Source organism: Mycotypha africana (genome assembly GCF_025528875.1).
Source record: "Mycotypha africana strain NRRL 2978 chromosome Unknown BDF20scaffold_16, whole genome shotgun sequence".
NCBI classification, from domain to species: Eukaryota; Fungi; Mucoromycota; class Mucoromycetes; order Mucorales; family Mycotyphaceae; genus Mycotypha; species Mycotypha africana.
Window position 1 is genome coordinate 105372 of NW_026515740.1, and position 12116 is coordinate 117487.

The 12116-nt window shown below is 40.0% G+C and overlaps 1 protein-coding gene across 1 annotated transcript; it reads right to left on the reverse strand.

Annotated features, from left to right (window-relative positions):
• Nucleotides 1-3559: 3559 nt before the first annotated feature.
• On the reverse strand, nt 3560-3799 carry BDF20DRAFT_829668 (uncharacterized protein; the record flags this gene model as incomplete). Its single annotated transcript, XM_053078340.1, has 1 exon — nt 3560-3799. The coding sequence occupies one exon, from the start codon at nt 3797-3799 to the stop codon at nt 3560-3562; it is 240 nt and encodes a 79-aa protein (XP_052930972.1).
• Between the last annotated feature and the right edge of the window lie 8317 nt (nt 3800-12116).

Here is a 12116-nt window from a genome sequence, read left to right on the forward strand (position 1 = left end):
CAGCCAGTAATAATGCAGCATTTTATATGCGCATCTTCAGAAATACAAGATGACGTGTACAAGTGTTATTATGATTCTATGATCATAATAACGAGCCAAATGCTTGAAAGTGTGTCTAATTCGTCTTTATATATTATAGGAGGTATGGGAATACCACACTCTAAACCATTCAATAGGTGTTGTATCCAACAGCATATTACTCTTGGATTATTACATAATACTGAAATAAGAGATTGCGGATCCTTATGAAGGTTAGAATAACCGTGAGTGATAGATTTGTTGGAACAATTCTTTTCTTTTGCGGAAGAATATTTCATCTGTATATCCGAGACAACATTGGATGAGTAATTGACTTCATTTAGAAATAAGATATTATAGTATTTGGATTTGATTAAATCAGATAACTTTATTTAGCACATCGAACCACAGTACATAAATCTAATCTACTTAAGCTATTATCTTCTAACTTGTTGATCCTTACTTTACCCTTTACATTCTGACAGAATTCAATAAGACTGAAACGTAGACGTCGGCAGACTTAAGGAATAGTTTATCCTGTCCGTCACGTTAGTTATAATGAAACTGTTGTATACGATAAGAAAAAGTATGAGAAAAAAGAAAACAAAAGGAAATCAGTGAAGACCAAGTTATCTTCTTTTATTAGGTAGAATATTCTGATAAAGATGTGGTATTCGCTAGTTTTAACTATAAGATAAGAAGTAAAGAATAACACAAGAGAAAATAAACACGAAAGCTGAACGAAATCAAACCACCGTCTTTATTTCTCTTTCAAAAACAAACTAAAGAAAAAGAAAAGAAAACTAAGATTACTGCTATTAATAAAGACTTATAGTATTTGCTGTCTACGAAATGATTGTATCGGATCTATAGTTGACACTGATGTATAATACTCAATAAGTCAGAGGTTTCCGTAAAAGAATAAGTCTTCCCTTTGAGTGGATAATTACTCGTCCATCCCAGAGCGGATTGATTTGTAATGTGCTATCCTGGCAGATCCAGGGTGATGATGTAGCTACATCTATAATCCAATATCTATCGGCCACCAGTTGTGTAGCTCAGATACTGTGGGAATGATTATAGATGTTAGCTAGGAAGAGATATTCGTGCGTGGTGTTCTTTTGATTGCGTGAACAGTTGTTGTATTAATAAAGAGTGATTGAGCCTTTTTATCTCCAACCATACTTTATTTCCAGAGCAGGGCAGCAGTACCGCGACCTACTATGTTCTGGTTGTTGAATCAATATATCCTACAAATACATATACCAATCCTGCTATATACCTAAACGTCATATAGCCATAGATAATCTAAGTAAAATATATTTCATAAAGATAACCTGTTCAGATCTTATGTGAGGTAGCTAATCTCACATAAGAATTATCCTTAATCCATATTCTTTTCTTATTTTATCTTTATTTGTTATACATTTGATCTAAGGTTCAAATGTATGCAATCGAACACACCGCTTACCAAACGGGAACGAAGATATGAGCAGTACTCATATCTGAGAGCAAGTTTTATTTTACATTTCGTTAGACGTTTTGAGTGATTTACTCATGTAATATTGCCATCGTGCCTCAAATACGACAACATGAGACTTATTCCTTACGACAAGAAAATGGATATTATTTCCAGACTGAATGGAAACGATTCCCACAGAAATATTGCGAAGTCTCTGGGCGTATCGCGTGCAACAGTTGACAGAATTGCTACCGATCTTGCATGTGCATCTAATAGCAAGAAGGGCAGGCCTGTAAAGATCAGCGCATTGCTCGTTAGATTTTTCTATACTGGGCAATTTATTACTGCGATTGAGGCTGCCCGGAACATTCGAGGACAAGGATATGAAATATCTGCACAATAATACGCAGATTCCTCAAATCAGCCGATTTCGATTCGAAGATCAAAAAGTCGGCATTGCCATTGACTAATGAACGTCGCAAGAATCGGTTGAAATGGGCAAAGGCTCACAAAAATTGGACGGTTGAAGACTGGAAGAAAGTCGTTTTCAGCGAGGAAACCAAAATAAATCGTCTAGGATTAGATGGAAAGAAGTGGACGTGGGTCAAAAAGGGAGAGCCTCTCCAAGCCCACAATGTCAACTACGCTTATAAAGGAGGTGGAGGAAGTTTGATGTTGTGGAGCTGGTTCACCCAATATGGACCTGGTTTTATTGCCAAGATAGAGGGCGGGATGGACGCGCAGTTATACTGCGAAATTCTGAAAGGGGACTTCTTGGAGACCCTAAAATATTATGGCCTACAGAAGAAGGACATCATCCTTCAGCAGGATAATGATCCTAAGCATACGGCCAAAGTAACTAAGGATTGGTTCAGAAAAAACAAGGTAAATGTTCTTGACTGGCCTTCGTACTCCCGGACCTGAATTTATTCGAGAATTTATGGTTCTACTTGAAATGCAAGCTTGCTTCATACGATAGTGCACCGAAGAACCTTGGGGAGCTTTGGGAACGTGTAGCCGATGTTTGGTATAACAAAGTCACCCCCGAATTATGCATGAGGCATATAGAAAGCATGCCAAAGAGAATCGAAGCCGTTATTAAGGCTAAAAGGGGCTGCACCAAGTAGGAGGTAGTCCGAAAGTAGATTGGGCTTTGCCCGCTGCGCTAGACAAATCCCATGTAAAGAGTAAGAGACAACTTAGTACCTATAGCCAGTTTTAACCAGGCGAAGTGTGGTTGCTTTTAAAAACTATACCGAGTAAACTTTTGGATGAATTACAACTTTCTGGATAAGATCGGTTGGTCACATATGGATAAGTTAGCGGTTGTCTCTTACTCTTTACATGGGATTTGTCTAGCGCAGCGGGCAAAGCCCAATCTACTTTCGGACTACCTCCGTACTAGTTTACATAGTTTCTCTTTTACAACAAATAAAAGGAACAAAAACTTAATGAAATTTGGTATATCTCAGCTTTATCGGTCTACCACCATATATAAAAGTCATGCACAAATTAATGTAAATTGTGTTATTAGAAAGCTAGGAAAATGCTCTTTTCATATATGTAAGCGTTTTACTAGGTTAGTACAGAGATTACTGTCAGTATGAGCAGAAGAAGTACAAATTATGCAAAATTCCCAAAACATTGGACCATTTTTGTGAGTCACTGTATATAAAGACGAATTAGACACACTTCAAACATTTGACTTGTTATTATAATCATATACTTTGTACACGTCATCTTGTATTTCTAAAGATGTGCATTTATAATGCTGCATTATTACTGGCTGAGAAATTAAGGAACGAGGACTTTTTTTTTTTTCTTTTTTAAAATACAAACATTCAGTTTGCCATGAACGCTCCCCTCTGATGTATCCACATCAATGCTTTAACTAATCCACTCTTTAGAGAAAACTGAGACATAACCAGTATAATCTAAGACAAATCATTATAGAATAACAACGCTCTTCTCATTGAATAAAATGGTATTTTTTAAGCTCGTTTAATACTTTGCTATTGCAACGGATAAATCACCCTCTCTGATTTTCAGTGTATAATAAATGGACTAAGGAGACTCATTTCACCTACAGCTTTTCACCACATTGTATAAGTTGCGTTCACAAAACACATAATAAACCTCAAATATCACATGGTGGAGGTGGGTCAAATTCATGAAACAAACGATCGAATTCATGGCCGTCCAACGGACGGTCCATGACTGGCGAGTGGCGGCTGATCGAGGGAGACGGGTGGGAAGTTGCTTCAGAAGATTAGACAATGGATCTAGAATTGATATTGGCATCATCAGGCGTTGATGCATCTGTAAGCACTGTATGGCACGTTATTTTGGCACGATGGTGGTGGAATGATGGAAGCAGAAGTTGGAATGACCATCAGGTAGCCATCCGAGACGCCGTCGGATACAGCGGCTACGCTCTTCGCTGTTCATCGGGAGCGAAAGTATAGGGTCTGAGCTGATGGATGCCCGACAAGCAGAGAGTAACTTTGAGTTCGGGTGTGGTTGTTGCAGTTCATGTAGGGTTTCTGTTCGAAACTCACGAATGCATTGGTTGAGGGCTTTGTGATCAATGGACTGTTGTTGCTGGACTCGGTTCCCAATAGGAGAGCGGCTGAGACAAATATAGGTTGATTTGCTGGAGGGGTCTGTGATATAGGGGTATAGTAAAGTGAAGAGAACATCATTTGGTAGGTGGTGAGAATGAAGCATGTATTTAGCCTGGAGAATCGCACAGCATTCTTTCATGGATGGTAGATCAGCCATGTGGAGCATTACTTTAACAGATGAACGGGACGAACCCACCAAAGAACCTTCGAATACAGGTATTTTGGGCCTTCTCCAGCCGGAGGATGTTGGCGGAGGTGATAGGGCATATAACTGCACCATACTCTAGTTGAGGCCGGATCATTTGAGCGTGAAATCGGAGGGCCAAGAGTTTCTCAAAGCCATGGTTGTTTAAGCCAATAGAGCTGAGGATGTTCATCATAGCCAATGCTTTCGTGGTATTGATACGAATGAGTTCGTTGGGATCCAAATAGCCACCCAGGAGGAAAGGAACACCAAGGTACGGTATGATGTTCTCTATAATTATCTAGGCCAAATATATGTAATTATTCACCTAAACAACATCACATGTATTTTCTTATCTGCCCATATTCATTTACAAGGCCTCAGACATGCCTTTTCTCTAAACAAATTACTTATTTCAAAAGATATAAAAGAGACCCAAATGTTATCTCGAAATAAAGACATTCACATCTTTTTATAGTCTCGCTATTTGATTTAGTCCACTATAATCCTAATTGATAAGAGTTACATAGGGAAATGAGTTAACTGACTTTAAGGGTGATTCATAAAGGCTATAGGTCATAGGGTCATTATGAGGGCCGAGAATAACACATTTATCAGGGTGCCAGCGGTAACCAAGGGCGTAACTGTAACTTTCACATTGATGTAATAGATGTTGTAGATGGTGACGGTCTGCAATCAGTACCACATCATTAGCGTATAACAGGCAATTCAGCCGAGTGGCTAGTTCACAGGGAGATAGATGATGTACAGGTTAATGTGAGCGTAGGATACCTGGTAGCTCATTGATGAGTATGAGTAGAGTAAGGGAGATAGGACGGCCTTGCAGGACTTCGGTGGTGGGGTGGAATCGGGCTGATTTGGCATTATGCAGAATCACTTCAATTTGTACCTCGTCAAAAGGTGTAATAGCCAGCCACACTGTACGTTTAAACAAAGATTCTTATTACATAATATTAATTTTTAAAGGCCAATGGACACGAGATAATAATCTTATCTAAATTGCCCAAAGCAGCTCCAAAGGCTGAGTAGTATCTAAAAACCCCTTAGGGCTCGAGAGTAAAAAGGATTATGTACTAAAGGTTTGGGGGAGGGGAAGAGGGTAACCAGTCGAGCAATAGATGTCCTAACCGAGGAGTTGTATGCGGTTCTCGAAAGTGGTGTAAGTAGTCGAGTTCAAACAAAATGTGACAAAGTACTGGCCAAAGAAAATGCCAGTTTTGCATTTGGGATGGGATGTGTAGGAAGACGGTTGAGGACATGAGATATGGGATCACAGACTGATGGGGGAGTCGTAGGCGGTGCAGCCACACTGTACAGTTTTTTCCATTCAGATTTGGACAAACTTTTAATTTTTTTAGATAGAATTAAAGTATATAATCAGAATACTTGCAATTATTTTCTAAACGAAATGGGCAAATTTTGTAAACCGTACTCGTCATTTCTATTAGATAACCTTTTTTGGTCAATCGAAAAAGTTGATTTTTACAATGCTTTAGACGCTTTCAGCAACACTTTTCTCATGTTTTTGTTGTCAGAGTTATAATAATGAAGAGGTTCTTTGAACCGGGAAAAGCATCCCCCTTTTTTGTAACTTTCAGCCCTGCCCTACTCATGTATAAAAATTCTATTATATAGAAAATTAGATCTGTAAAAGAAAAGCATAAGAATCAGATTAAAAAGAATCCATTTGGTAACTCAGACATATTAGGAATATTAGACACCGTCCGTGGCTGTAGTATCATTATTTGCAAAACTTGTAAGATACTATGGAACCGCGATGTCAATACAGCAAAAAGTATGATGGCTATCAGCATCTCTATCTGGAAGATAATTTCTTAATCCCTTTTTCTTTTTTTCGTTATAGATTATTTTTATTTAAAAATAATAAATTAGTAACACATCGCTGAGGGGTGGGACATGGACAGGAACAGACAATTTCTTTGATGCTAATTAGTCGAAGGCAGCCGCGTCTCGCAAGCGCTGCGAGGAAGACAAGCTCAAAGAAATAATATTGTGGGCTTTACTAATGACGGATGGGGGGGGGTGAAAAGGAATGTCATGGAATATCATTCGGAAGAATGACGTCCAGATAGCTCAATGGATACTGAAGCAGACGGTGAAAAATCGAGATTGGTGAGACGAAGGTAGCGATAATGGCGTGTGTAATCGGAGAGCAGCAGAGATGCTTTGGATCAAAGCAGAAGGACGGGAAGTATACCGCGAGGCCTTTTGCCATATCTGCCAGCGTAGAGGGCAACTGGTTATGAAATGGTCCAACGTATCAGTATCATGATTACAAAGTCTGCAGGTAGCCAATGAAACTACCCCTACGGCTTGTAAGACTGATAAGCATGGTAATTTTTTCAAAATGGTGCGATAGCCTAGGTCACGAGACGGAAGAAACAAAGGGAGGGAGCAGAACAGGGTGAACATCCGTTTGGAAACTATCCCTATACCTGATGCTGGTTGTATTTGTGTGTTATGATAAAGCCTAAACGTTGAAGCCGAACAAAGGTTACTGTTGGCCAATCGTCGTAGTAGTGAAGTTTCCAATGCCTTATCTGATTCGTCGGTAGTTATAGAAGAGCTTGCCCGCAATCTATTGATATAGGGGTGAAGTTGCACTGTAGAATCTGTGAGTAATTGGCCCCAAGAGATGTGAAAGCTACCGCGGTTTCATATTATATTCTCCTGGTCGTTCCATTATGAGGCGGTTGGTGGACCGATCGTAGACGAAAAAGGCGTTTGCGAGCATCTTGGGATGGCGTTCTAGCCAGTGCGATTCTGGTAAGCTTATAAGCAAAGAACTTAATGGAGAGAGTAACAAGCTCCCGAGTGGAATATCCTCTAAAGGGAGGGTAAGATCCAAATGACCAAACGCTGTGAACATAATCGGTATAACCGAGGTAGGGTGACAAATATGAGGAGTTCGATGAGTAGCGCAAAAGAAAGGAAGTTTGGGACTAGTAAATGTGATGGCCATCAGCCGGAAATGACGTCGAAGGAGTACTTGAACTAGGGACGGCTTTGGTGAAAATAGCATTATTAACCATTTCATTTGCAGGATTAAATGTTGTATCGCAACGGATGACAAATCAACTCCTCCTAAGTGTGTGAGCAGAAGCAGGCGAGCATAGAAAACTAATGGGAACTCTTTCCGCCATACAGACTGACAGCTAAGTTTCTGTAAGGCTTTGATAAAGGCTTGGTAGGATGGAATATACGAAGACAGTACCAAATTTTGGACAATATAAGTGTATTTATTATCGTTACCCGACCGCGCAATGATAATTGTCTCTGTGAGTAAAGTGCCGGTTGCTGTTGAACAGATTCTATTAACATATCCTGAACAGAATTTCATTGCCGAGTCGTATATGGTAGATAGAAGCCTAAATACCTGAGAGGGGAAGGAGAAAACTTAAGAGTAAAAAACAGAGATATTATGCGACTGCAATAAGGATGTCCAAGACATGGATTTATCCCCTGATAGAGAAACGGCTTCCGTCTTGTGTTGGTTGAACTGAGCGTTAGAAACTTCTGCGTAGTGTTGAAGGTGCTGACGTAACAGTTGAAAATTATTCGCATCTTTAACAAAAGCGCAGATGTCGTCTGCATAAGCGAGACATTTAATTCGCTGTGGTGATCCTTGAACATGCGAGTAATAACCCTGAAATGATTGATCCTGTTGGATAGATAGAAGCAGTGGTTCAAGTACGAGGTTAAAAAGGAGAGGGGTTAATGGATCCCCTTGTCTCAGTCCCCGGGTCTGGGCAATATCATCCGTGAAAAACCCGTTGGTGTTGATTTGAACAGCATTGCCAAAGAAGAGTTGTTGAACGCAAGTAATTAACTTGGCAGGGAAACCGAAGCGCTTCATAACTTGTTCCAAGTAGCTGGGGTGAACACGATCATAGGCCTTTTCTTGATCTAACAAGAGGCCTATTCCTTCTGATCTGAACTGTCGCGCTTGTTGTAAAATTAGATGTACTATCAATCCATTCTCACCTATGAAACGGTTTTGAAGAAAACCTTTCTGATATGGGTTGATGATTCTAGCCATAATGGGAGCCAAGCGTTGTGTGAGGAGGCGCGTAAAGATTTTCCCGTCGCAATTAATCAAAGAAATGGGACGCCAGTTCTTCAAAGACGTTAAGTCACCTTTCTTGGGCAAAAGGCGGACCCGTATATCTTTCCATGAGCTAGGAAAGATCCCATCACTTAAAGCATAATTGTATACTTTTAAGATAATTGACTGAAGAAAAGGAAGGCTGAATAAAAATGCTAAGTACGGATACCCTAGTCCGTCCTTTCCAGGGCTACTCTGGGTAGGAGACCGCTTGGCCAACTGGCGTAAGTCATCGATTGTAACGGACGTTATTAAGTTCTCAGATTCGAATGATTCTACTTTAGTTGGGAAGTGGATGCTATCTAAATATGCCCGAATAGATTCAGGTGCAACTGGCTGGGCGGTGTACAATCTTTGATAAAATTCTTTGACAAGCTGTTGCATACCCTGTTGATCTGTGATCACGTCATTAGCTTCATTGGTTGTGTCTCGGCGGATGCCGGCCATGTATTGTTGTGTGCTTCGTTGTTGATGTAATCTTTTCAGGTATGAGGCTGATTTCTCGCCCTGTTCCCTCCATCGAACGCCGGATTTTAAAGCTGCTATATCTGTGAGCTCCTGTTGTAGTTTATAAATTTTGCCCATCAGCGAAGGTAATTTTTCTGCAAGAACGGACGCAGGTGGTTTGGACCGTAACAGGCGGTTGCGTTATTTTTCAAGTTGAGTTAGAGTTTTTTGTCGCCAACAAGAGATTTTCCTTCGATATGTTTTGGCTGTTTCTTTTGTAATTTGCTTTATTTCCCACTGGTCTTGAGGCGTAATTCGTGAGTCAAACGATTCCACGAGACGCTCTAATCGATGGGTGAGATGTTGTTTGAATTTATCTTGTCTTAATAAAAATGGGTTCGCCCGAAGCATTCCAGGACCTAGTTTGGATTTGCCTACCCGTAACTGGATGGACAAAATCGAATGGTCAGACCATCGAGGGTCAATTCTTATATTAGCGTTGTTGTAAATACCGTGTCTAAGGCTTTCGCCCAGATAGATATAATCAATGACGGATGTGACGACCGATGTCGGTCCGTGTTGCCGTTGAAAAATGGGTAAGCTGTCCATATTGTTAAGTAACATACTATTGAAAAAGGATTCGGTAAGCAGTGCTTCCCAAATGTTAGATGTGGCAGAGGTTAAGTCATTTTCACGGAGATGCGAATAGTTAAAGTCTCCTGAAATAATCAATCTGTCTAACTGGATGGTTGTATTCAAATTGTGTAGTAATTTAGTCAAGTCGGAAAAGAAAGAACGTCGAGTCGGTGGGGATGAAGCGGGTGCATAGAGATTCAGTATATAAAAAGGTGTAAAAAACTGTTGAGGATGGGCAACTTTACAAAGCTGATATCGATGGGATGAGTACCATGCTGAAGTATCTAATAAAGTCAATTGATAATTTGGTGAGAAAGAGATAATGCCTACATAATCAGTCCAAAAGGTTTGAGTAGGTTGTAATTGTAGTTGTAAGCGATCGATTATGTTTGAGGAGTAGGTATGCGTTTCTTGTAGACAAAGGATATCAAATTTTTGAAGTTTATGATATCGTAGATAGTTATGGGTTGAAGTGGAAGTTGAGGATGTGATGGTCTTCACCAAGCCGTTGGCATTCAGTGAAGCGTAGTGACAAGAGATATGTTTTGTCATTATATACATATTGTTTAGGGTAATGTATTATTGATGAGCCTCTTCGGCAGAGGCGTCATCCTGACGTCTATTAATTTCCTTTACTAAAACAGTTAGATCATCATGAAGCCTGCGCAGTGCATTTGCATCTTCGGTTGATAAGTCTTCCACGGCTAACCCGTTGTTCTCCATTTGATGTTCAAGTTGAGCTTCGTCAAACAATTTCCGTTTATATGCGATCATTAATTCATCCAGAGGTATATCTTTCTCTGCGACTAATTGTTCAACTTCCATGTCATCAATATCTTCGTCGGCGTCACTGACGATATCGGTATCTGATTCATCCTGAACGCTCTCAGCTTCAATTGGTTTACTAGGTGATGCGGTTTCAGTACTGGCTGCATGAATAGATTCGGCGATTACGGGAGCGGGAGTAGTCTTTCTTTTCTTAGCTTGCGGATTAATCGTCTTACGAGGGCATTCAAAAACCCGATGGCCAAGTTGGTGGCAGTTGTAACAGCGGATTCTTGCTTTGGATTTTTCACATTCAAATTTAGTATGACCAGTTTCATGACAATAGCGGCACCACGTGGGCATGTTGTTCCAAGTACAATGGAAGACTTCATCTGTGTTTTGCCACATAACAGTGTGTGCTAATTGAATTATTGTGGAGTCGGTGGGGTTTGTGCTCAGTACAGCGTAAACTGATCCCATGAACAGGCCGGTGGTAGGTTCAGTAACGATGCCTATGTCAACTAAGTCTCCAAACGGTTTCAGGCTTTCTTGTAAACCAGCCAATACTTCGGTGGGGGGCAACATAGGTAAATTCGTGAGAGTGACTTTAGTAATGGTTTTCGTGTCATCGATAGCTTGGCAGGGAAGAATTTGTAGTTTGGCTTTGGGAAACTTGACGCCATTATAAGCGAGATCATTACTGTCCTTCTGGATATATATCTCAAGATATCTGTTACTACCGTCGTTTGCAATGGTGCACCCATATACCTCCAGGTGCTGTTCCTTGACTAATTGCATACACTGAAGTTCGGAGTACTCTTTGAGAACCGGTGAAATAGATAATAACAAAGCCCCCGTTGTACGTGAGGACCTATAGACACGTGTTTGAAGGCGACTATAAGTCGTGCCTTCATCAATATCAGGAGCTTCGATGCCTTTATGCATCAGCGAAACACGTTTAGACGCCGTGACCACTTGGGCATAGGAGCGTTTAGAATGATTTTTGGGCTTGGAGGCCGAGTTGGACTCCGCTGACCAAGAAAAGTGTTGGGAGTTGGGAAGAGCCATGAGTTAACATCTATAACAAATGTGCCAGAACGAAACTGGCTTGATTTTTACAAGTAAAATGTCTCCATTTTAGTGTAGTTCAGTCTTCAATTTAAACTCAAACGTCTCAAAAATTTTGTTTGTCACGTCCAGTTATATTTCAGCTTTGTCTAAACCTGAAGCTGAAAAAACTATAGTCACGTTTTTGAATAAATTTTTTATTCAGCTTAAGAAATATAAAGGACCGTGTCAGTTTTTTTATTGAACTGTAGTCTCTTTTTTCTTCTTTTATTTTTGGAGATGTCGCAGTTCTATCTGTATGGTTTGAAAAGGTAAAGTATCTACGCCAAAGTTCAATATGCTCAATTTGGACAGTCTGAAAGCGAAAGGATGGCTTGTTAAATGATGGAAAACTTTTTTGGTCCCGAATCTTTACATTTTCCGAGCGGTTCACAGTCTTTCACGAGATGTGGGTTAACCAAGGTGAACAATCTCTGAGACAAGCTATCTTTTCATTTTCTTTCTTTTAAAATTGAGCACGTATTACTTTTCTGTTACATGATTACTAATTTTTGCTCCTCTGCACGAATAGGTCTTACAAACCTTCAAACCTCTGCTGTCCTCCCTTTTTAACCTTTTATTTAATATAACAATTTCTTAAATGAATAAAATAAAAATTGTAATGACCAGTATACATATGAACTTAGTTGTTTAGTATCATAGATGGGTATCATACCCTTTGTCATACCCTCTGTTTTCCTATCATTCAGCATATAACTCTTCAAA